Source organism: Corvus cornix, chromosome 1 (genome assembly GCF_000738735.6).
Source record: "Corvus cornix cornix isolate S_Up_H32 chromosome 1, ASM73873v5, whole genome shotgun sequence".
Taxonomy (NCBI): Eukaryota; Metazoa; Chordata; class Aves; order Passeriformes; family Corvidae; genus Corvus; species Corvus cornix.
In genome coordinates, this window is record NC_046332.1 from 76,752,483 (window position 1) to 76,779,942 (window position 27,460).

Sequence of the window (27,460 nt, forward strand, 5' to 3'; positions counted from 1 at the left end):
ATTGTAGAGAAGAAACAGAAATAATATAGACCCACAGCATAAAGGTGACAATCATCAGGGACATAGAGGGATTGCTTGTTCCATGTATGCAGTGCTAGCAGGGTCACAGGGAGCCTGCACTGTTTGATGTGAATGCAAACACACCAGCAGAAGGCAACCTCTGGTACAGAAACTTTAGGGCTGCTTTTGCACTGTGCAGGCCAAGAGATATGAAGGCACCTGGAAGTCACACTGGCACCATACAAAGCCTTCTGTTTTCACCAACAAAAGGACTGGAGAGAGCAAGGCAGTGATGTCCCAGGATTATCCCCTCAGGGCCAGCTCGAGATCACATGGGTACGTTTAAGGGTATGTTAATGCCAGCCATGCAAATGCAGACTTTGCATAAAGCCACAGCTTCTACATGCACTTCCCAGAGCTCAGGATTTCAGGGAAAGTGTTAATTTCAATCCAACACTGCACAAACACATTGAACCCACCCAATACAGTGGGACTGGCCCTCTAAAGCACTGCAGTCGGAGGACAGGCTGAAAGACAGTGTGGTGGCTTTGGACACATACAAGGAATGCTCGCAGCACCCAGCAGAGCTGATGCTGAACTGCACAGACTGACTCTGCTGGGTTTGAGCAGAACCACGCTGAGCTGTGAGGTGCCAGCCGAGCACAGCTGCGCAAGTCCTCCGCAGGTGAGCTCTCACCTGATAATGCAATTCATTAATCCCTGAAATCCCAGTGCTGCAGGGAAAGCCCATATCAAAACTTAAGCAAAAAACCCAGCCAGACAAGAATCAAGACACTTCTATCCTTTGAGCACTCACAGGTGGTTGTTCCACAGCTCCATCCTTCTGTGAGTGGATAGACGAATCCTGGGACAAGACAGAGGACTCCGAGAAAGTTCGGTTCCGGGCAGACTTCTGGTTGGGAGTTCCTGGAACTGACAGCTGTTCTACCACCTCTTCATCTTTTTTCAAAAGGGAAGCAAAGTCGATGCCAGATCTCAGGAACTCTGCATAGGTACCTTTCCCCACCATTTTACCCTACAATTAATATAAACTTTTAGTATCTTCATTATACACTTTCCATAAAGGACAATTTTTCTTATCTGTCCTTGCTACCTCTGGGGTTCTGCAGTTGCTGGGCACATATCCTACTGCAGTAGCTGAGCTGAAGCCTCTATGAGTTCCTCACTTAGAAGAGCAGAAACAAGCTCTTTAGGCTCTGACCAGTTGCCTCATAGCAGCTAACAGGGCCAACAAACAGGATGAGAACAGCCCCAGTTACAGTCATGGGAGAATCACCTCCCCGAAGAAGCTATGGGAGACAGCCAAGCCATGCAGCTTTAGGACAACCTGTTATACTCCACACATAACCATCAGTCTTTTTATATTGCTCCAGCCCAGGGGTAAACAACATCTTCATTTTCTGATCCTTGCAGAACCTTACAAGGAGCAACACTGACCATGTCCACATTTCTTTCAGCTCCGCCACAAACTCATTTCTCAAGAGCTACTCTAACTTTTAAAGCAACCTGAATGGAAGGAAAAAGAGGGCTAGTGTCCTTTTTTGCACCATCATGACACATCAAAATAATTTCACATATTTCACTACCCAGCCTTAAAAAAAAACAGGAAAAAAAGCCCCAACTGCAGTCCTTGCATCTCCCCTCTACCTCTAAGTAGCTGGTACAACAAAGCGGGGAAGGAACCAGCTGCACTGGTAGGCTCATTCTCAAAGGCATCTGAAACTATTTCTCATCCTTAATTTAAATGGATTTGTTAAAAAAATTTGTAATAAAAATGGATTTGTTGCAAAATTAACACAGTTCTTAATTCACAGAGAAGTGTAAGAAACAACAATAAGAGCAAAGCATTAACACAGTCTCTCTCAAAATTCTCTCACAGCATATTAAATTTGAAGCAAGGGAAAGCTACAACTTTATTTCAAAACCAGACAAAATGTTTGAAGAAATAAGATTTTTTAATTCACATCACATATTTAAAATATTTATTTGCATGCATGATAAAATTCAGAAACAGATTTTTCAGGGAAAGTATTCCAAGAAAAATCAGCTTATTAGTAACTGTAAAACTTAAAAACCATATGTAGTCATAAGTAGACAGAAGATACATTTACAAACTAAAAATAAAAACCTGATTGGTCTTCTTCCCTTTCTTAGATTAAAAAGGATATTTACAAAGTCTAAGTATAGATATTGACATACTTACATCCTTTAAAATTAGAATCTGATTTGCAGCACGGAGATACTGCAACTGGTGAGTGACCAAAACAGAGATCTTCTGATGTAAGGCCTGACAAATACATCTGCAAAGAGATGGAAATATTAATTAAAATTAAGTGTCCTAAAAGATTTTAATTATTTCTGGAAAACCCCTTCTATTCAATTACTCAGTTTTTAAAATAAGATGACCATGCTTACTAGATTTATAGAAACTATATAAAAACTTAACAACCATGTTCCTTATTTAACTTTGTAGGTTTTCAAGGTAAGGAAAAGAAATATAATTATTTCTGGTCTGGAAAAAAAGAGGAGGCAAGAAGACATTTCATTAAAAGTGTCTTAAACATTCTTGTAACAAATGTACATGTCATAAGCTGAATTGCAAAGAGAGTATTTTTTAAAAATTATACTAAAGGAAAGAGGAAGAAGGGCAAGATACTGTGGGAAATTATGGACAAATACAGCCGGTAAAAGTAACTTCTTTGAGAGAAGCTTTCAGAGCAGCTGTAACACTGAGCCACAGAGACTTCTGGAGAATTAAACAGTACTACTGATTTAAACGACATTTTAAGCTGTATTGAGGTAGAGGAGCGAGATCCTGGAAAAATGCTCTGACCTTTTCCCACGGATTCAGAACTTATCTTCTTCTCCAGTACCTTACCAAAAGTTTGGGATTTGGAGGGAAAAAAGAAGGGACTGGGCACACTAGGACCAGTCATCAAATGCAGGTGAAACCCATACAGTTTTAGTAGAATAGATACTTGGTGTCTTTTCAGCAGAGCCCTGGAAGGCCACCAGAGCCACAAAAAAACCCCCAAAAAACACAGCAGTGGAGCAATGGTTTACAAATGCAGAGGTCTGTAAGCACATTCTTCAGGTACAACAGGGACAGTACAGACACAACTGAGACCCAACACTCTCACTGCCTTCATCCCCACAGAAACAAAGCAGGGAGACAAATCCTCCAAGTGGACAGCCTCTTCTCAAATACTTGCTGTCTTAACAAGGGAAACTGGTATTTTCTAGAACAGCAGTGTTCAGTGACAGATTAGCATTTTCGTTTGGATCAGGAGTGCCTTTCCAAAGGCCATCATCTCCCAGTTCACACAATGGGTAGGGCTGGAAGGGTCACCTTCCAGCGACCACAGTGGGTCATCTGGTCCAAATTCAATGCTGAAATGCAAATAAGCAGTAAAGGGAGTAAGGCAGAAAAAGAACATGACTTTAACAACAATGATATCCCATTGCTTACTGCATTTCATATTTTCAATTAACTCCCTACACAGGTTTCAGCATCTATTTTTTCACTCCTACAAAGACTGTAGTAGATGGTTAATACTCCTGTTACCATAATACGTGCAGAAAGTACATTATAGTGTTAACTGGGCAGGAAAAATGAAGTGAAAAGCAACACTCTTCCTGAGAAAGTTATATGCTTGATATGCAAAAGTAACTATAAACCCACAACATTCTTACGTGGCCAAAATAACAATTAATCAAGGTATCTGCAGCAGTTGCAACTATTTATACGCCAAGCTCTTTGTGGAAGCATTACTCTGATGTGGTCACTGAAACAAGCCATATGGTAACTAGAGCACCAGCTGAAGGATATCCAACAAAACATTATCCTCCACAAAACCTATCCAGAGAACTGGACAAATATCAGAGAGGCTACAGGAAACGCCTAACAGGAAAGTTGCCAAAACAGAACATACCAGGTATTTACTGTGAAGAGATCTTTCTTCCCCTTACCCAAGTCCCCCAGCCTATACACCATTCCGATCATTTTCCATGTACCAGGTGTATGCCTCACATCTTACTGGGACAAACTAGCCACTAGAAAATCCGATGGCTCAAAACCTTGAAATCTTAATCCTGAGTCACAGTGAGCCCACTGCACTTAAACTCTGCACTTGGAGAGAGGGAGGGAAGAAGAGAAAAAAAAGTGAGTTACTGCAGCTGTCCTGGGTTGCAGTGTATTCTATTACCATCCTCAGGAGCTGTGGAAATCAGGTGGGGCAGTGTTTCCTCCCCCCAGACTATCTTTCTGTTAATGGCCCATCACTGTCCTGCCACATGACTCAGAGATAACTCCCTCTGGACTATCTTCTGTTAATGAGCCTAATCAACACTTGGCCTCATGACTCATTACCCCATTGTGAGATGCTCCACCCAGAGGGAGGAACCAAGCATTCCATCCTGGATATAATCTGAGACTCTGAACACCAGAAACAACCCTTCCACTGGATTTCCAGAGGACAGGAGCTACACAGCCACCACTAGACCTTCTAAGGAAGAGCAGACCCTTTTTCTACAGGATCACCACTTCAGAGGACTGCAACCACCATTCTACCAGACTGCTACCACCACCCTGCCTAACAGGGACTCAGGTTGTATCTTGACTCTGTCAGTTTGAACCAGTGTTTTCTTTTAGTTTTTCTCCTTTCCTTTAATTTCCCCATTAAATTGTTATTCTGACTTGGTGCCTCCCACTGGTTTGTTTTCAAACTAGTACAGCAGGATAGAGGAATCCAATTCAAACTGTGAGAGCTGTCAGCATAGCTTCATGCATGATCTTGATCTCAGAGGAGTAGACAAAAATTATCACTGTGGAAACTTGTATTTCCACTGATGTATCAGTTCACTCAATTAAGAGTTTTTTAAAAAAGAACAACTCTCGATTTCATGTCTATCTGGGAAGAAAGAAGTGAGCTGAATAGTTTGTTAGTAACAGGTGCATAGAAAAACTGTTGTCACAATTCACTGGCAGGAGCACAGACAGGAAAACTTGCAACAAGGAGTGTATACTTAGATCTAAACAACTCACTGCTCAGACAGCTCACTAGAAAATTTGCCAATTAAAATACCAGGTCATTATGAAGCACAGAAAACTAACAAAATACTAAGTAGATGCTTAACATTAATCTACTTGAGTTTTATGTTCAAAACCTTTTCTTCATTTTTTTTTTAAATATTCACTCTCTCATTTGACAACATCATTTTGCAGCAGTGAGCATTACATATGTAGAGTGCCTTGGCTATCATAGAAGATGAAGCCAGATCTCAAAGCCAGGGGTCAAATGTAGGCTCTGCAAAACTGATGAAAGGGCTGGTACAAAAGTCAGAGAGATTGCTGAATTCCTTGTTAGTGAAAACTTGGTATTGTCTTAGAATGGAAAAAACCTCCAACACATTCCAAAACAGTCCATAAGTGTTTATTTTTCTAACTGGTTCACTAAGGCTTAGTTTCATCATCCATCGACTTTTAGAAGTACTGCTCTGTATAACTGAAGAACAACAACTAGGTGAAAAGCCCAATTCTAGGTGCATCACAGTCTGATAGCGTGTCCCTTCCTCACTGATGATGCAGAGAACCCACGGAAAGCCGTCTCAGCAGGAGACATAACTGGTCCAAGAATTCAGCCATCTGCTGGAGCATGCTCAGCACCGACACCATCCTTTTACCTGCCTTTTGAAACCCCACAAAGTCCACATTCCTTGTGTTTCTCCACTACTCTCAAGAGGCACACTTTGTTAGTGAGCACACTTAATGCACAACAACAGGACAAACTGCTGCACAAACTCCAGTCGCCACTGCCACATTTATCAAATACACAAGTGCACAACCATCTGCACACAGTCACATGAGATCCCGACAGAGAACACCCAAAGGTTCTTCAGCCTTTCTTGAGTACAAGAAAAAGCAAGATGTAGGGACTGTGAAAGGTGCATCCTCTTCCCCAACTAAGAACCAATTTAAATGTAAAAATGTTCCTGGCAGAAGTTAAATGGGTTCTTCTCCATGTTTAAGCTAAACAGAAATTTCAACAGCCTTGAAAATGTATTCCAGAGACAAGCTACCCTCACCATTACAAAATTCTTCTCTAAAGTTCTGGTGCAATTTCAATTCTTTATGTCCCCAAGGGCCCCTAGACCAGTTCATTCCTGTGTACAAAGTCCCTTCATACATGAAGTCCTTCTCCTCCAGACATGAAAGAAAAACAAAAGTAATAAAGAAGTCTCCCAAATCGACGTTTAACTTGCAAATAGGTTTCTTTCTTTTTTGCCTCCCTACCCTGGACACCTGATTCTTGACCACCTGTACTGGAGTATGAAGCTGGTCTATACATTTCCTGAAGTGCACAAAATTGAAACATTATTTCAGCTGAGATCTTACATGTACTAAACATTACAGGAGTATTATTTTACTTGTACTGTCACATATAGTACTGGTCATAAGTCCCAGGGCGCCATTTCCTTAACAAGAGCGTGACATTGCCAAGTCATACTGGGTTTGTGATCTACTGCACTCCACACCTCCTTCTCCGTGTAACTACCACACTACTGATCCCTGCTCATTTTACATTCGTGGACTCAACACTTTGCACTTCTCCCTGCTGCATGCATCTATTAACTCACATCCCATAGCCAAGACTTCCCAAATACCTGTCCATCTCCAGAACTGCCGTTAGCATTGCCTGGTTTTCCGGCACCTGAAAACGTACCATCAGTGACCTTCATATATCATCACAAATACCAGAATCAGGACAGCCCTCTCCAGAAATTAGACCCTTCCGATTCAACAAAAATAAACAAAGAGTATTTTAAGTTAACAAACACAAGTAACAGTATACTATAATCCACTTAAAAAACGCATTGCCCTTTGACAGCAAACTGCTACACAACTAAAAAAAAATTGGCTTGGGCTTTGATAGCGCAGAGCATGAAGCAGGAGACACTGAGAAGGGGGCCCACAACAACACAGTGCTCCCCTGTGCAAACGAAGAGTCTTCGCACTTCGTGCATACAATTCCTCATTTGTTCTTCCTTCTCTATCAGGTTTGCTTTTCTTTGAGACAAGATGTTCTTTAATCTTTTTTAAGTTTTTATCTCCAAGAACCAGCTTTCTTTCACCTCTGCAAAATGTCTCTTCTTCTACTTTCTTCCTTACCGTTCTTTCTCCCACTCCTTTTTGAAAGTTCGCATGCAAGTTTAACTTTAGTTAATACTTATATTCATTTCAATGAAAATAACCACTGAAATGAAATTAAAGCACATGTAGAAGTGCTCACAGGCATAAAGCCTTTGTTATATTTATTTACTTCCTGTATTTGTTTTCCTCTCCCTTCCCTTTAAATTTAAGTGGTTTAGGGAGAACAATCTCCCAGTTATTTTTGCACATTTCAAAGTTTACAATTTTTTTTTAAAAACCATACTATGCTTACCAGAAACAAAAAACCCACACACCCTACACATTCTACTATGTTGTCTCAATTTCTACTCTGCTGCTTCTGTTTCTATGCCTACCTTGATAATCATTTATCTCCATCTCATGACAACTTCCAGACGTGCATAAATACAACTGGTCCCCAAAATCCATTGACCTGTTCCAGGCACCAGGTAGCACTGGATGGCTGGAGAAAGTATATGGGCAAACATAGAGACATGCTTTCTCTGGCACACATTTCCAGCTTCCAGAGTCCATATACTAGGAATTGTTTGAGCCAGAGATCTTGGTGTTCAAGTAGATCTTTGTGAACTTTTCCTATATGAATTCTGCCTGATACTAGGAATGATACATCTGTGCATACCACTCCCAAGAACTATCACAACTTTAGGTCTGATTTTAAAAGATTCCTAAACTGTCCTGCAACTCTGTCTACTCTCACAAGCACAGAGCAGGGGAGAAAGAAATCAGGCTGATCATCAACTGAGACTGGCACACAGTTCCTGTGACTGGAAAAGATACAAGGGAAGGAATAATACCTAGGGAAAGGTATGCTTCAATAGACTGATGAAATATAAATCTCACTCTTAAAAACATGATTTTTGAGTCAATACCACTGGTGGGACACAATTTAGTTTCTATCTAAAGGTGATCTGACACCATATCATCTATAGCAAAAAATAGATAAACAGAGAGAGTAGGAAATTCCTTGGGATCCAAGTGCAACTGAATGATTTTCTTAAAAACTGTTCCAAACTTCACCATACAAAGAAATGTGCTACTGGATCTGTGATGGCTATCCCTCATTTTGAAACTAGAGGCCTCAAAATATAGGATTTCTTAAAAGCTAACTAAAAGCTATTTTTATTTAAATAAATATAAAATAAAGGCATATTTTCACATCCACATACAAATATGTAAAAAACCATATAACTATACTGGCAACCCCCCACTGGAAAAAGGCTGAAGCATGCCTACTATTAACTATCAAGAGAACTCACAGGAAAAAGGGCAACAAATAACAAAAAAAAAAAGGAAATCTTCAGTTTATACCTCCCTAGGTCCCAAGGAATCTGACCAGGAAAAAGGAATTAATTGAAAAACTGGCTTTATCTGCTCCATCATCCACAGAACAACTTGTCTGTATCACAAAGAAATTCTTAAGAGCCACAATCCCTTATTAATAATATCATGGTCTGTTTTCCCACTGGAGCTGTGCTACTTGCATTCTTTCTCATTTGAAAAGCATTTATGTATTTTAAACTGCTTACTGCAGTAGCTGAATAGAACACAGAAAACCAGCAAATGTAATGAACCAGCCATCCACATACCACAGCTTTGGGGAATTACTCGGGACATACCTTTGATGTAAACACATAGACCAGACACTTGCAAAAAAATTTCAACTTTAATATAAAACTACAAGAAAAAAAACAGCGAGTGAACTGAACAATATCCACTTCAGATTCTCATTAAAAAATCCCCTGTTTCTTCCATCTCGCCCATTGTTTTAAGCCTCGCGGTTTGGACTCCTGGGGGGGCAGCCTGCATGAAGTGGTGTTTTGGACATTCCTCAGCACCATGTTCTAAGAAATCATTCTTGCCCAAGTGCTCTCTGTCTTCTCCACATTTCTAGCACTATTCAGGAAGCAATAAAGTACATGCCTTGCCTTGTTTTTCAAAGCAACTTACTGAACATAACGCTCTCCCCACTACCCCCAGCACCTTTACAGCTTCCATGAAGGCCTCAGAAGACAACTTCTGTTCATAAAAAACCCTCCCTTAAAAACTTGTGCAGGAAGGCATTGCTCAGTTTTCCTTCCCACTACTACTCCGCCCAGTCGATTCTCAAAAAAATGCTTTCATTCTACTTTTATGTGTTTTGCTTAATCTGATCTGGAGTTGGGGAGAAAAAATAAAAGTACAGAAAAAACCCCAGCTACTTCTCTGAGTTTCAAATTCTCTGAGATAACCTCCTTATTCCTCCTCATCTTCACACATTTATCAGCAAAACACATGCTATGCTCCCAGAGCAATGGCTTCTATCTCCTTTGTGGTTTTGCACATGCAAAAATCCACACTTCCAGTTTTGCAGTAGAATGCAGATGCTGCCAATGTCACAGCTCACATGAAAAGCAGAATAAGCTGAAGAGGCAGCCTGACCTCCTTCACAAGGCATCACGGTACTTTCCTGTTTCCCTCTTCATGAAGAGACCTTAAGACTTCAGGGAGAGACAGGTTAACAGCTCAGGTGGGTGCACCTTCAGAACTCAGGCACTGATACAGATGCTGGAGTTGCAGAGAGATCTTGTGCAGAAATAGAAGAGCAGCACCTGAAGCCTCGAAAGCTTCAATAGGCATTAAAGGAATTTGATAGCATATGTGAACTACAGAGGTGGTGAACTCCATCTATCAGACGTGGCAGGGGAAAAATGAACATAAAACCTATGCATCATAAAACCCTTACTCCATACTAGCTGATGGAAACAAACAGTAGCCTTTCAAAGAAATGGATAAAATAAAGCAAAACATTAAGGGGGTTTCAGAGAGTCCAGATTTGAAACTGCAAACATCAACAGGACGTACAATTTTCAAATTTAGATACTAAAAGCTTCCCTGTATGGAGAAAAAATAATGTGCATGCCACTGCTACTCAACACAATTTGTGTGAACATCTCTACAAGACTTCTGCAAGTTTTTATGATTACCTAGGAAGGAACAACAGTAAAACCAAATTAATTCATGTATTTGGAGTGTGGAATTCAAAGGATTCAAGTATGCTAAACAAAATGCATTTACTGAACACCTGAACCAAAGACCACTGAATTCTATCAATGGATGTTTTTCCTTCTAACAAATTCTAAATCATGCCTCTTAAAATAGAGAGTAGCAAGCTGTGAAAAAGCAAGGACAAAATACTGGCTGGGACTAACCAGATTATTCTCATGCTCACCTATGTGCCTTAGATTTGGCAGTTTCAGAGAGATGGAGATGAAGAAACTCACCAAGAAGGGAACCTGACTTGTAATGAACACTCTCCTCTTTCTTTGGGAATGGAGGAAGGTCCAGAATCCCTCTCTTACAAAGTAAACTTGTACACTCTCTTTTCCCTCTATTTTTGCTCTCTGCAGTCTACTCTGCAGGCCACATGCCCTGTTTCACCTGCCCAAGTGAAATTTCAACCATTCAAAGAAAAAGAAAAATTATTCAACAATCTAAGACAGTTCTGTCCTTTCCTTCAACCACTTGAATTAAGTGCTTATTACTAGCAAGTGAAGTTGTAGCAAACTAAGAAGCGATTTAAAATCCCACCTCATTTTATTTTTCACTCAGTACTAATATTCATAAACCCCATTATTCATAAACCCCCACACTCATGTATGTATTCGACATTCTCCTCAAGAAAATGGCATATATTACTTTAAGAATAATTCTACTTATAATATCTTCAGAACAGATTTTTACAGGGCTTTTAAAAATAAAGAACAAAATCCACAAAACACGGAGGGGGAAAAAAACCCCTCTATCTTTCAATAACATAGAATGGGGAAAAACGAATCAGAAAGTGAATGTACTACATTTTGTGATAAAATCCATCTCCCCAGAAATGCTTTCTCAAGCTTTTCTACAAGGAATTACAATATAACAATCGTGTTTTAAATGAAAATAAAGCAGTAACATACTTTTCAAACAAATGTCTTCCGACTTCAGCATCTACTGCACTCAGTGGATCATCCAAAAGATAGATGTCTGCATCTTGATACACAGCTCTAAAAGGTTTAAAGAAATGTCAGTATCACGAAGTCTTACATTAGTTTACTTTAGTCACTGAAGTCTGACAATTTATAAATTTTAGAAACAGCAAAAAAAACCACTAGCCTGGCCAGATTTACACGGGCCTTCTGTCCCCCGCTCAGAGTAGCTCCACGATCTCCTATTACTGTCAGGTCACCATTTGCTAACAATTCCAAGTCCTGTGAACATGAAAGAACAGATAAAAATATGTATTTTTAAATCATTTTAACTTCAAAGACCAACAAAGCTGTTTCAACATAACATTTACTTATTTGAAAAGTATTAACATATCACATTAAAATACATGGTTTCACACCAACGTAATATCTGCAGTTACTTTATGATTCCATACTTTCAGCAGTAATTGAGAAAGCAGAAAAAATAGATGAGATCCTAAAGTTCACTTTTTCTACAACTTGGCCAGAAGAAAGTGCACTACTATCCTTAGTCTTAAAAGGATTATCTACTGGCAATTCAGAAAATCAAATAAAATACTAAAAAGTCTAACAGTAAATGTATTCATTTTTATTACAACAAAATTAGCTGTCACAAAAAATAAAAACTGAACTATTATCGGTAAATTATCTTGCCAATGTCCCTAAAAACTGCATTGTTTTTATTCTTACTGCAATGTATTCAAAAGAAATAACTACAGACATGCACACAGATTTGGTTAATTTGGGAGCTCAGGAATGTGGATAAGACAACAGAATTACACAGCGTTCCATGTCATATTACTGTATTTCCTATTCAGGAAATACAGAAGTTTTACATTAAGCTACAAAGCATATTCTGAAAGCTTATTCACAGCTTTTATAAGACACATAAATTTGCAAGAAAACTATGAAAGCAAATCTACCATCAAATATGAAGTGGGGATTTTTTTAATGCTGTTTGCTGTCTTTTAAAGTCATTAAAACCTTAAGTTTAGACAACAGCATGACTGAATATCAGCAGGAGATACTAAAACTCTATCTGTCAAGTATAAAAACCTGCAAAAAATGTTCATTACAGTAACCATCTGCTTTTCACCTGTGTTGCTGCTGACAGAAATACCGTAACATGCTGCACAAAACCTTTTTAGCTGCCAAGCAAAATGTCTGTTTCTTGACAAATCTGGCTTAATCCTCTTCTGTATCTCATGTCACAAACTCCTTTGCACACAAACCTTTCAAATATATTTTTTCATTAAAATACTTGGGTTTAGCAAGTTCTCCAGTATATAGCCCTAAGGTTCTTTTGATAGCTGTTGGCAATGCATAACACACAGCAGACATGACATTTATTTAAAAGGAAAGCATATAGGCTATTTAAAAAATGGAAGTCACAAAGAGTGCTAGCTTGATCATTTGTTTTCTGCCTCTTATTGCATTTGCACATACCCCTACCATAATACACGTGAAAAGGGCTAAAATGTAATTATGAAATAATAGGGAACATCTTTTCCCAAATTTGTCAGTGCTTCCCATAAGCTATACCTCCCCTTAGTGGAAGTTTTTGGAATTAGAAGATGATGCTTACACAGGGATGGCAAAAACAATTACACGTGTTTTTTACAAGCAACAGAATTATTTCACATGCTACTAATAACTATCAATCCCATATATTTTACATCACAGCACGTACCACAGGTCTGAAAGAACACTAAAATAAAAATAACCATCTTGGAAAGAAAATACACAAAGAGAAAGCCTTACCTTCTTAAGAGCACAAACTTTCAAAACTTTTTCGTATTTTTCTTTCTCGTATTCCTTGTCAAACAGTATATTACTTCTTACAGTGCCAGAAAACACCCAAGGCTGCTGAGAAACATAGGCAATTCTTCCAGTAACATTTATCAAACCTTTGTCTGTAGGCAGTTCACCAAGCACGGCACTTAAGAGCGAAGACTGGAAAAGATTTAAAAAAAAAAAATTAAAATTAGAAGTTTGGTTGCATTAAAGACATCACAGAGATTGAGCAGTGTTTACTGGCACAATGGCCTATTTCACCCTGTTACTCAAACTACTGCTAACAGTAGAAAAGCACTAGAACCCTTTTCATGCAGTCTTGAAGCAACATACAAAGTACTAAAGTTTAACTCCACACCATCTCCTCCCCAACCAGACGGCCATCGGCCTGTCTTGAATGTGGAATGTGTGACTATACACATAAAGGAACTGTACATTTTCAGGTTTCTAGTTTTCACATATAATAGACTCAAAAGCCTTATGAAATTATTATTAAGACTTACTTTTCCAGCTCCCACAGGACCAATCACAGCCAGTAATTCCCCTCGTCTGACAGTAAACGAAATTTGTTGAAGTGCTGGGGTTTCTGAACTCTGTGGATTTGAGAAAAAGTTAGGATTTCTCAGTAATGAAATATAAACCATCAAAATAAATATTTAGAAACAGAAAACAATGTGCATACATCACTATAAACCACCAGTCCATAGGCCCACCATACTGTCAGGCATATAGTTTTTGCCTCTTCAGTAATTCACACTTTTGGAAGACCCTCATCCTCCACCACAAACATGCAACACAGATAAAACAGCATTCAAGGAATAAGGAGGCATTCAAGGCAGCGTTCAAGGAATAAGGAGGCCACAGGCAGCAGAAGCAGTGCTTCCTCAGAGCCCACATACCGGGGGTAGCATCCTGGGAAACACGAGCTCTGTGCTGGCCACCACACCAGTGTTCCCAGCCCCAGCACGACACGCTCAGTGACTCCGAGCACACAGACAAATGGAGGGCTGAGGCTCTCAGAGCCTCAGGAAAGCCAGGACTATGTCTGCTCTAGTCAAGGCTCTATCCAAAGTAAAACCACAAAAATTGACATTTGATTTTACAGAACCTCATCTTGTATGCTGGGTGTTCTCACAGACTTCTCGTGGATGATGTAGTGGGCTGTGTGAAAATACACTACCCTAGGATTGTCTGTTTAATATTACTTCCCAGTATGTCTATCCTTTATGTTACATATGAGCTTATTTCCCAACATATTTTGCACCTCTTTATCACAGTTGCAGAAATGCCTACTTGTGGAAAGAAAGGATGCTCATGTCTTTAACAGCTATGCTAAACAGCCATTTCTAAGGACCTGGTGCAGCTCCCTCTCATTAAAGCAAAACACCTTTGTAACAGAATCTGCCTTTACATGCATCTTTGCCTGCACTAAGCATGACTGACACTAAAATGCAAACAGTAAAATACACACATTAAAAAATCCCCAAACTAGTACTCCGGTTAAAGGACCAAACGAAAACCCAGCCTTAAGTTCCAAAAACAGAACAGCACAGTTAAGAATACCTTAAAATCTCCAGCCACCTTTTGAAGTTCAAGCGGCTGAAGAGGCCACCACCTAACTCCATACAAAAGGTGACACAAGACAAAAAAGTTCTGGGACTGCAAAAGGAGGAAGCCTGCAATTCATTTCAAATTATTTGGGAAGAAACAGAAGTCCAGTATCCATCCACATCTACAACAGCTGGGATAGCCGGGATAGCACACACGTGCTCACTCGTGACAGGAGAAACCCCAGGCAGGCAGCCCCACTGCCAGAGCTCACGGAAGCACCGCAGGGCTCTCATGAGATCCTCACACTGCAAGAAGCTGAACTCGGGCTCCTTGTGCAGCTCTGCTAAACCACTGCCGCCGCTACTGTGAATTTCCACAAGGTGGCATCAACGGGTGGCACTTTTTTCCTTTTCCCCCCGCACAATCCCACCACCCTCCCCAACCAGAACCAGCATTTCACCCCGAAGTTGACTCCTCTGTCCAGAGTACACAGCTCAGGTGCTCACCTAGTGCTAAGGTCGGGAGAACTCTACCAACTTACGGCAGCCAAAGATTTTCTTTTTTTAATACGGAGTTTGCAGGAACAGAAAATATCTCTTACTAAAACAGTGTCTACATGGAAAAAATAAATAAGCTTTCAGACACACAGGCCCTTCTTCAGACCTCTTGAGGTTGTGCTTCTGTACTCACAGAAGTGCAAAGACATTTCCTCCCACATCAGAATTTTTTAAAAAATATAAAGTAAGAGCCAAAAAACATTACAGAATTTTTTTTTTTTAAGTTTTTTAACTATTATTGCCATATTATATATTAAAGCAGTACTGGAAGGTATCACGGAGCCAACACAAAAATAGTAATTCAAGCAAACAGCACAGCCACACGCACCTAAGGGGCATGATATTTTTGCAAAATAGCATTCCTTATAATTAAAGACAATTTGTCCTGAATTCATCACACCTATTTTTAGGCACTAAACTGAGGCACTTAAATTAGAGCAAAGACTAATATGGCAGCTAAGTTCACCTGACAACTCATTACACCAAGGTTGTTCATGGGATTCAGCTATCAGAATTAATCTCATTAAAAGTGATTCATTTTCTATTGCTTTATTCCTCCAAACTGCTTCACCACAAGGCCATACAAACCAGCATTAACAACCAGCATAAGGGAGGCAACAGGCAGAGAACGCAAGGACAAGAGGACACAAGAATGATCCTTCCAGGGGCAGCAAATTTGGCCTCTGTTCAAATGCTGAAATTTTAAATCTGAAGTTGCTCAGCTGAGCAGACAGACTGTTCTGTAAACTCAAGAAACACCAGTAAAAAGCTGTACTGAAGAAATTCTAGTTCCATGCTGGTATCAGACTAGACTGTGGTACTCAAGATAATACTTGCCTTAGTGAAACAAGAGTGTGACCAGGAATTAATTGGTTTTGTTTATCTTTTGAGAAATTGCAATACACCATGTTAGGTTGTTTTCCTGAAAGTGTAGCTAATAATCCTTTTTTTACTTCAAGTGATTTTGGATTCGTGGGCTGCTTGTTGGCTGGTTTTTTAAATATCACTTTTGGCACACAGTCTCTATAAATTAAAAAAATTATCATCCAGCTGTACAGTGTCTGTACAGACATCCGAAGTGTCTTGAGTAGCAAGCTAGGCCTGCTACTAGACAAAGGATAACATATTTATATTATTCCTTTCATAACTCGTCTCTATCAGAACTTATCACCTTTTTCAGTGAGCAATTCTATAAAATTATTTTGCATCATTGTAAGAGTATGTAAGAGAAACTTTGGGAGCAGATCTTAACAGTTCTGAGAGAACTGTTCTTCTCCCATGCACACTGCAATTAAATATCAAAATGAAAGTTACATTAACAGTTTTGTGGATGCCTTGTTGGTTTGGGGTTTTTTTTTAATTGAAAGGAAACCAGTAATTCCAGTCATGCTACCCTGCTTTATGCAATATAAACAAGTCATGGAAAAAAAAAAAAGATGTTTTATGGGCACATTATGCAACCATTTCCTATAAATTGTTAATGGTGGTACCAAAGTCAGTTTGAGAAGAAAACGAAGATTAAGCAATACATTGTATTTTGCATTAGAATGTATTCAAATCAAGTCTTTCATATCAATTCATTTTTAAAAACTTGGTCAATGCCTCAGAAATATTATTGTCACAGAGAACTCTGAGAATGTAAAGCCGCATAAAATAGCCATTTTCTTTTGCAGCAGAGTAGCAGTAGGTAGATCCTCACATATGTTTTCACACCTGATCTTCCTAGGGACACAGCACAGGGAGGGGAACAGGGTTTAGAAAGGGAAATATATGATGTCTTATTTGCATGCAAATTATTTATATGCAAAAGTCATTTTTAGAGCTTCCAGCACTTATAATGGAGACTGAAGTCTCTCTTGTGTGAGGATACTGGCAGGTTGTAATAGCACCAACAATTCGTCACAAATTGCTGCTTACCATATCAATTAAAGTCTGAAAACAGAAACAGTCAACCTTTGCCTTTCTTACATAAAAGTGATACAAAATAAATTTATCACCTGTTTACTGTCCCTTTTTCTAGCCATTTTGGCGAGTTTGGTGCACTTTAAGCAGAAAAAAATGTGCAGCTGAACAGTCTCAAAATACGGAGCAACAAATACATGCTGATGTGTCTCTAAAGCTTTCAAATCTGTTGTAAGAAGTGTAATATTGTACTGGTTCTAGACTAGTGGACTGATCAAGCACTCAGTTCACAGAAAAAAACCCCACACGATAAGGCCCACCTTGCTGTGCTGTCTGTCCTTAATTCCAATTTAAGTACCTCAGCCATACTACAGTGCCGCTTAATAACCGGACATATTTTCCCATAGAAATACAAAGGTTTTCATTTAGTGTACTATTAAGGAATAGCTACTTCTAAGATGCACTTGATAGAGTTTTCAGTACTATTCTACAGAGTTAGCTAAACATACTGAAAGGATTCTCATACACAAAGGATGGAGTACAAAATATCAGCACACTATACATACCCACACTGCATTTTAGACTTCAAATGCCAGCAGCACCAATATACTTAATATTTAAGAACATTTACCTTATCCCAATAGCAAGTCAAATCTTGGACATGGAGAATGATATTTTCATTACTGCCATGCAGTTGTGGCTTGAAGTGCAAGACTTCATCAAGCATCAGAAAGTTCTGCAATGAAAGAAAAGCAGAGGATATTGCCTAATGTGAGACTGAGAATGGAAACACGTTTTTTGAAAGCAGCATACAGAACATTAATTATGGGGTTGGAAAAAACAATCACAAACTGATCAAAGAATTACATTTCCAAAGCAATGGACAACTACAACAGCGTACTTCTAACTAGCTAGCTCTCCCTCCCAAAAGCCTCCAAAAGTGCAGATTTAATAGGAAAGGACTCTAACAACCACCTGTTCAATAAAGAATTCCAGAAAGAAATGGACCTTAAGAACCTATCCTGTCTTTTCCTTAAATCGCTAACAACTTTTAAATTGTTTAACTTCCTCTACCCATACAAAAGAGGTGAAACCCTCATTGCAACACTTTCTCATTCCATTGCTTTGATGGCAAAGGCTTATGTTATTTCATTGGAAGAATGATGAGGACACAGTAAGCAGCTGTCCACTGTCTCTAGTAAGCCTTCTTCAAGTGACCAATAGAAGACAGCACACTATCTGAACATTTCCTCATTTTAAAGTCCAGGACATTAACCAAAAAAGAAACCTGCTAACATCTGCATAACTGGCTCACTGCACTTTCACTGCTGAACTTCTATTCTACATTACATCCCAGTCAGCAAACCCTTCCTTCAATTTGCATAAGCATGCACTTTGTTCCACAGCCACACATCTACCACACCTTGCCTGATGCTGGATTATAAATAGCCCAAACACATTCAGAAAGGAAAGGGGCTATTTCCACAGAAAACTTTCAAGGATAACAGCTACCACAATTTTATGACAAAACCCAAAAAAATTCTATCATGCTTTGACTCAGAGTCAAAAGTGAAGACCTTAAATAGGCAGCAGCAAACAATATTCTGGGAAGAGAAGGAAGGTCTTAATCATAGAAGCCAAGACTAGTTAACAAGTACTTAGCTAAGAGCTTGCAGATGTGAGATAGCTGCTGAAGACTTACAGAAAGCAGTAACTACGAGGAAGCAGGAGGAGGATGTCAGGAGCCATGGGAGGGCAGGGAGAGTACTGCTAGGCTTTTACAGGCACAGAGGTACTGCTCAGACTCCAGACAGCAGGTATTGTCACAGAGAGTGATGAAAAGTCAAGCATTTTAACACAGCAGTCCATACTGTACAAGACACTCTTCTTGTTCTGTTAGCACCAAACATCGGCACTACCAATGCTCATTCTTACTGAATTTGAGTCTTCACTCCAGTACTGAAAGCAGCCACAAGACAAAAGCTAGTGCTCACACCTGTCCTCCACAGATGACAGGGTAGTGCAGTGGGAAATACGAATCCTACAGCTCTCATCTGCCTACTTCGTTCTTCAAACCCCAATCCCAGCATGCCTGCGTATCTGTACACACGTTCCTCTTACTTCAGAAACGTCTACACCACCTCCTTGCCACGCACACTTTTCTCCTACATCTCAGCCTACCCTACAGTGCATGTCCTGTTTTTTGTACCTGCATTCACACCAACATGTTCTGTTCCCAAAACAGGTTATTTTAAGTGCAAAACCACAATAAGGCCACATTTGTCAGCGACGTTAAAACAAGGGCAGAGTAAGAGAAGACATCCACACACGCTCCCAGTCAATAACGCTACCTTGATCCGCCGGATGCTGATCACTGACTCGGACACTCTCTCAACAGCCGCAGGGAAGAACAGGGTCACTGTGAGTCTCACTGCCCCGTACAGGGACACTGCCACAAACACCCGCCTCGCTGAGATAACGTTGCCAAGTAGTACATATGCCATGAAAGTCATGAACACTGTTATTTTGCTTGCCACAAAGAATGAAGCTAAGTTCAGTCCTCGAAGATAGGAGCTTTTCATAACCATGGCAATCTCCTTCCTAAAAATGCAAAACATAAACAAATCACATCAATCTCTCCCACTACTGCTACCTTCAACAATAGGATGAGGGAAACCCCCTCTCAGGATTTTATTTTCATAGCCTTTCTCCTCCCCTTGCACCACCCCGGCTCATATGTAAACAACTGTGAAGAAAACATGTTACATGGTAAATAACAAAACAAAACCAAAAACAACCAACAACAACAACAATAAAAAACCCACAAAAACAAAACAAAACAAACCCCCAACCAAACAAAAAAAACACCAACCAGAATTTAAGAGGCTTGGAAATTGAGAAGAGAAATTCATTATATTTAATATCTTAATAGCTATAGAAAATAATTATTTTTCGGAGACAGAAGACTAAGGTACTATTTTCTTCTTCTCTGGTTAAACTAATATTTTACTTCAGATTCTAATCTGCTTCAAATATTTTTTGGTTGCATGCAATAGCAAAGAGGAAAAAAAACCCCTGTATAAAGGCCAAGCACCCACAAACTCCTTATCCTTCCAATATCAAAATCCAGTAGAGTTCAGTCACAAAACTCATGACAAGACCAACACATACTCTGAAGCTGAAAAAAACCAGGGCAATTTCCAGAAGATCAAGAGTTTGCCCACAGCCCAAGTATCTGCCATAATTCAGCTGCTGCTCCTCAAGCTGTATCACAGGATTTAGCGTATTTCCTTTCATCTCAGTCTAAATCCTTCCCAATTTGGACCCTGCTCCTGGCCTCTTTTGCTCTGGGAATTCTGGTTCATAAATCAAGAAAATACTGATCTGTGAGACCAATTGTTCTGCCAGTCATTGCCCAAGCTAAATAGTGATTGAAGTACTGTACAGACACATAAGTCTCCCTCCAGCAACTGAAAAGCAGCTGATGTGTTTGTTCTCAATTTCCATTTCAGTTAAATTGCAGTTTTCACTTCTAAATGACTCATCAAGTCCAAGCCTCAAAATGTAACTGCACTATCATCTTACAATGTGGATGCTAGCAGGCTTACCTCCTCATGAAAATAATAATTTTTCTTTATCAAGAGAGTCACAACAACTTACTCCTTCTCCATATATTCTACCTTTGTCTACTTAATACTATCAAATACCAAATCCTTACACAATTCCTAATTTCTCTTTCCAAATATTCTGACAATTCTTAGGGAAAATCTTAATAATGCTGATCACCTACCACTTGGAACTATACATTAAGATTAGAAACTCAAGTTGTGATTATACAATTTGAAGTAAATTAAGTGACCAACTTTCCCACTATACTTGCCAACTGGCTGAACCAACAGACTTTTAAAAGTTTCAAAGGCTTATTTTTTCAGCTTAAGGGTTCACAATCTCTGATCTCCTCCAGAGTACAGAGAAGGAACATTTGTATGTAAACTATTTGAATTGGGTCTAATTCAATTACTTCCATAACCCTGGATGAAACTCTTTTCCCACCCTTTAATAATCCTTAATAATCCTCTCTTTATCTGTGGATAATCGGCAAGTTTTTTGTGCTACTCTCCATAAATACCAGATAAATTACAGCCTACCTGCAGGCTGCATACAATATATTACACTGTCTCGAGGCACAAACTTACATAAAAGGAAACTAATACGGACAGACACAAGAAAAAAGAGCAGTGCAGGAGTTCAGATGGCATCAAGGGCCAGCGTGGAAATACTGGACAATAAATCACCTGGCTAAATTTAAGACTTTTAACTACAGTTTTCCACGACACATTTAAAGAAAGGGAAGAGGGCTTAAGATGTGTTCTGGAAGATCTTATTTCTTTCCAACATTAAAAAGGAAGCCTCTAATCCTAATGAGGTGTTGAACTTGGAATCTAAAATTTAGTGATGTGAATACACCCACTGAGGAAGCTTTCAATAAAGAAATACCCTCTCTGGCTCCATGCAAGACAGAAAAGCTTCCCATCAGTCATAAACATTCAATCAGCACAGGATCCTATAACCCAACAGAGGAAACAATTATGTGCATGGGAAGAAACATCTCAGGGAACATTTGCAAGTTTGCAAGCCTGCACATGGATGTAAAGGAAAAAAATTCCTTTAAAGAAAACTATTTCCAAAATAAAACATTTAAAACAAAAAAGTCAGATAATCTGCAGCAGGATAACCACGTTCTATTCATATGGTGGAGAGGGAAACGACATGAAAATTAGATTATGAGAAATATGCACCCGAACTCCTATATTTATCCTTTAGCAACGAATGCTGTTACAGTGTCACGTGAAAGGCAAATACTGACTGAAAATCAAATTTATTAATAACTTTTAATCTGACGTCGATGGACCTCTGAAATGAAATGTCTTAGGATACCAAACTCAGCTGGCCTTGCCAGTTGAATACCAAGGGAATTTCTGATCTGCTTTTCCCTTCTACCTTTGCTACAGCTGAGTTAGTTGCTTATTTTAAATACAATTGTTAGAGGAAGCATAAGAAAAGCCAGAATTATCAAAGTTTGGACGGTTTTTTAATGTTTTATTCCCTTAGAATGTATCGTCATTCCTATACTCTTGCTATATAAAATTTAAACAAAAAAAGAAAAAAAAGCTCAGAAAGTGCAAGTAAACTGCATTTTAAAGCACAAAATAAAGCACTTATTCACATGTAAAACATAGAAAATGACACTGGTCATACACCAAGCTGTATCTTTCCGGGATTACCTTCTTAAACCATTCACAAGTTCTGCAAATGATTTTTCCCAAGCATACATCTTTATTATCTTCATACCACTTATCACTTCATTCATGGTCCTAATCCTGACATCTGTTAAGGCAGCTGTCTTGCTTCTGAAAGTAGGACAAAGGAAAAATTCTTAGATTCCCTAAAGAAGACAATTCACGATCACATATTTATGAAGTTTTTGCTTCTACTTGTAAAGACAATTTACATTACTGTAATTGCATTAAAGGGTTTTCCTGAAGACCAGTATCTTAAAGCTGGCACACAGCAGACAGACTTGGTATGTTGGTGTTCCTGGTTCTCAGGGAACTGAGAGTTGATTCAGTGCTCAGAAATACATCTCAGTTTGTGCAAACACAGAGTATACTTAAACAACGTATCTGTGTATCCAAAAGGCCACAAATGAAAACATTCACAACTATTACATTCAAAATGAAACAAAAATCAGAAAATTACTTTAAAAAGATTTCAAAATGCCAAAACAACCACTCTTGTCATAAGGCTCTTCTGATGTTGTTAAAGAAACTGGCCTCATTTGTGACTTTTTAGGATTAACTGTAGCTGAAGCAGAGACTACTTAGTACATGAGCTGTAATTTATTAGATAATCTAGATATGGTTTCTTTAAAAAAATAAATGTTATTTAAACATTAATTGTAATTAACACTAACTTAAATACATCTGGTTTAGTTCCACATTATGTTTGCACTGATGAAAAAATGGAAAAAATATATAATAAAATAATAAAGTCACAATTTTGATCAGGAAAAAAGCATTGGAAGTTAGAAGCCACATAATGAATGCATAAATCATGCTAATAGATCCTACTACAATTCTATTACACAGAGAGCTATGGTAGACCTTATTTTGCTAAAACATACCTTTACCTGCTAAATTACTTATTTTTGCATATACCAATGAAAGTTAAGATTCAGAGATCATTAAAAAAAAAATCAAATCTTTTTAGAAGGGGTGACTGGGCTTTCTCAGCTTAACCTGTCCCCTGTAAGATCTCTCTGATACACTGGAAGAAATCACCATATTTAAAGAACACAAGTTGAAAGAATTTCAAGCACCCACTCACCATTGTAAAAAAACTTTTCAGCACCAGCATTCCATAAATGTTAGGATGGCTGAAGCAGGGTATTAAAAAACATTTATACAAGGGAACTGAAAAAAGGCATTTAGAAACTTGGCCCTAGTGCAATCAAGGATTCTTATTAACACTGAGGAAAATAACTTAAACCAACCATACCAACATGGAACGAGATTATCTTTGCTACTTCATCTTTTCCTTTTTCAAAAAGAAATAGTAACACAAAAATAATTCCTTAAAGAATGTAAGAGCTCATCATTTCTTCCCCATACACACACCACCACTGCAGAAGGCAAAATTTAACATGTGTTGTTCATGTCTCTGCAGCAGCAAACAATTCTCACCTACAATCTTGAAAGTCACCTAACTTCCAGGCTTGGTCTCCACACAACAGAAGGTAGAAGATGAATAATACAGTTAACAGAGGTTTCTTTTTTTAAAATAGTGTGAATCAAAAAAGGCTGTAGTTCTCAAAAACCAATTTTTCAGTTTTCTTGATGAAATGTCACCATAGTAACCATCCTGTTTCAAATTGCTTTAAAATGCTCAAGAGGCTGGGCGGAGTGGTTTTTTTGTTTGGTTTTTTTTTAAGTTACACTCCCCTACTTTGCAATAAGCGTATTTTGTATGGACATACCAGAAGCCACGGGCTCAGTGATACTGTATAGTGGCTTCAAGTACACAGACATCCAGTGCATTGATGGTAACTTACAGCAGAGAAAGCCGTCCCCAGTTTTAAAAATATTAAGTTCAGAATACAAACACATCAGTCCAATTCATGCCCACGTAGCATGTCAAGAGTGCAATAAGAAAGGACCTGAAAATTCTTCAACTGTCTGAGAAGTCCCCTCTGTGATACTAAAAACCATTCTAAATAAGCAAGCTGCAAAATCCCTTTTTGCTTTCATGAGGTGTATTTGGTGGGTTTTAATTATGTCTGACACAACAGTTAAGACAGTTTTTATCTTCAAGAAAAAGGACTTTAAATAACAGTACTACAGTTGCATGACTAAGCAGTGCAGTGCAGAGCAGAGCAGGTTCAGCTCTTGTGAACAACATACATATAAAATGGTCCTCAGTCCAATAATTGAACTGTTTCTCAAAATAATGTATTAGGTCACGTGTATTTTTGCAAAACTTACTGTACTTGTGGAAGTAAAAGCAATCCTGCAGAGTACAGTGGATACTATTCCACAGGGTACCAAATCCATACCTGCAAACTCCCAGAGCACTGAAGCCAATGGCTGCATCATGAACTGGTATGCATGCATGTTTACAAGCCTGAGTCACAAGAACAACGCTGAATAATAGCGCAAATTAGCTGCCACACCAAGCATGCTTGGATTTTAGCAAAAGCTTTAATCCTTAAATTACTTCTTCAGAGGCTGATTTCCTTAAATCCATGCAGATTCCCAGCAATTTCCATGTGAACATACTCATCATTACAGAGCTAAAATCTATTCCAGTTTTACCATTAACTCCTTCTTTTCATTGCACATTTCTGTCCACAAATAAAAAGATCTGTGCACATGGAGACAAGCAGAAGTTTTTCTAGTTAACAAATTCTTTCCATTGCACTGCATCCAAACAAGTGGCTGTTACTGAATGGGTAAAAAACCTCAAACACTGTTACATTGCCACTAATTAATTTTTTAAATAAATACCTTCAAGAAAGAGAATTTTGTCACCGTATTGTCTGATCCTGAACAAGTCTTTAATCTCTTTGTGCCTCAGTTTCCCATCTGTAAAACTAGGATATTAAGGCCTGCCACCATGGATAAGGCACTAGGTAAGCATTAAGTATTCTGACTATTGACTCAAACCTCAAAAACTTAGAACTAATGAAAAACAACACTGAAGCAGCTTGATACTTATGTGTGCATACTGCACATGCAGTGAAAATAAACAGCTAAGAACATATGGTAAATGTTCTACAAACAGGCTTTATCGTAAAAAGAAAAGCCCTTAGAATTTGACAGAGAACTCTGAATGGATCACTACTTGAGAAACAGCCCTTGAACATTATTTGAGAAACAGCACATGAATATAATGACTGAAGACTACCACAGTGGTTACAAATAAAAGAGGTCTACAAGTTGTTTTCATTTTATAATTCTCAGCTTTCTCTTCATATCTGGCCATGCAATGGCAATGCCAGGCTCAGTATATCTAGAAAACTTATCTTGAAATACAACTTCAAAAAGAAAACAGTAACTCACTAAAAGAAATTCTACTTATCCAAAGAGCTAAAAGGAACCCATTCGACAAAAGATGCAAAGAAAGATGCCTAACGCTCCTAAGCATATGTGTACAGAGTAAAGAACACAAAAATATTTCCAATTACATGCAAAAGCCTTTTATAAAGTCATAAGTCAAGCATGGCTAATTACACAAGAAACAGAAAACATGGATGCAAGAACTTGCCTCAACAATCCCATCAGAGGCAAGTCTCGTTGGGTTTTTTTAGCACAAAGTTACAGAAAAACAAACTAAATTTGCCTGATAATGGAAAATTACCGCAAACTCTTATCTCCACAGCCTAGAACCTTGCAGCTGGAAACCTCATAGCTGGCATCAAAACCATCACAATAAATTTTTTTCTAGCCTTCTCTCTCATTTCCTTCCCCTTTTTTCTCTCTGCATAATAGTCATGGAGAGCAAGATCTTTGAACAAGAAACTTGCAGAGTGTTCTGCTGCAACTCCTGTATCACCCCAGTAAGTCACACAGAACAGAGCTCACCACCTTTGGAGTAACCACTCCCTAAGAATCACTGCAGGAAGGCAAAGCTCAAGTTTCACAATTCTATGCCAAGATCTACAGCAAGGTAGCTACAGAAGTAGTCAAGACTCTTTTAACATACTGGATAGCTAATGAGTAGCAGATATTTTCAGCATGTTTGAAAGACAGATCACTTCAAGTCTATGATCTGGAATTCAGACATCTCACATTAGCAACTATAAAAAACATTAGGAAAGATAAAAGACACTGCAGAAAATATCACCAGACACAAGCTGATACTCTGCCTCCACCCAATATGCACATATTAAAATCCAGCACAGAAAACAGCTACAACCCAAAACACCCAGCCTTACCTGAGGGAAGAAAAAAGCCTCCCAATGCAGGTCTGCACAGGAAGAAGAATAATCAGAACAGCCATTCCAGCAAGACATGATGGGCCTATTTCCATCCAGAGAAGTACTGTTACTGCTACAGCTTGAAGTGGTCCAGCCCACAAGAAATGCAAGAAAATTGTTACCTAAACAAATAGTTCAGAACCAAAAATTAGCTTCTCATCTTAGCTAACAAATTAAACCCCTAGTAACATTTAGGAAGTATTTCTGCCTGGGGCAAGTACTCAAGCATCCAGTGAGAATTCTGTACCAGATTCAGAGATGTAAACATACATCGAGGTGTACAGAAGGTAAGCAAATTACCACGCAGATTATTTTTTTATGTTCATGCACCAACATTTCTTTGAGCTTAGAAAAACAGCAGGAAAATATCTAAGGGGGGAGGGGGGAAACTACTTTTCTTCCCATAATTTAAGAGAATATATTTATTCATATTATGCCATTCAGAGGAGGCTTGAGAGGTAGGCCCATGTGACCCCCATGAAGTTCAACAAGGTCAAGCATAAGGTCCTGCACCTGGATTGTGGTAATCCAAAACACAAATACAGGCTGGGCGAAAAATGGTCTGAGAACAGTTCTGGGGAGAAGGACTTGGGGTGTTGGTGGATGAGAAGTTCAACATGAGATGTCATTGTGAGCTTGCAGCCCAGAAAGCCAAACATATCCTGGGCTGCATCAGAAGCAGCGTGGCCAGCAGGGTGAGGAGGGGATTCTCCCTGTCTGGAGTACTGCATCCAGCTCTGATGGACACAGATCTACTGGAGCACATCCAGAGGAGGGCCACAGAGATAACCAGAGAGCTGCAGCACCTCTCCTTTCAGGAGAGACTGAGAGAGTTGGGGTTGTTCAGCCTGCAGAAGAGAAGGCTCTGGGGAGACCTTACAGCACCTTCCAGTACCTAACGGGGGCCTCTAAGAAAGCTGGAGAG

The 27,460-nt window shown here is 39.0% G+C and overlaps 1 protein-coding gene across 2 annotated transcripts in view; it reads right to left on the reverse strand.

Annotated features, from left to right (window-relative positions):
* ABCC4 (ATP binding cassette subfamily C member 4) overlaps positions 1-27,460 on the reverse strand; it is a 146,426-nt gene that overhangs the window by 97,677 nt on the left and 21,289 nt on the right. For both annotated transcript variants that reach the window (XM_039556857.1, XM_039556795.1), the window contains exons 6-15: positions 26,494-26,657; positions 22,286-22,411; positions 19,352-19,601; positions 17,632-17,736; positions 13,494-13,583; positions 12,958-13,149; positions 11,345-11,439; positions 11,149-11,235; positions 2,225-2,321; positions 818-1,036 (exon numbers count right to left, since the gene is read on the reverse strand). In XM_039556857.1, coding sequence (XP_039412791.1) covers positions 818-1,036; positions 2,225-2,321; positions 11,149-11,235; positions 11,345-11,439; positions 12,958-13,149; positions 13,494-13,583; positions 17,632-17,736; positions 19,352-19,601; positions 22,286-22,411; positions 26,494-26,657 — 1,425 coding nt within the window. The remainder of the gene's footprint in view (positions 1-817; positions 1,037-2,224; positions 2,322-11,148; positions 11,236-11,344; positions 11,440-12,957; positions 13,150-13,493; positions 13,584-17,631; positions 17,737-19,351; positions 19,602-22,285; positions 22,412-26,493; positions 26,658-27,460) is intronic.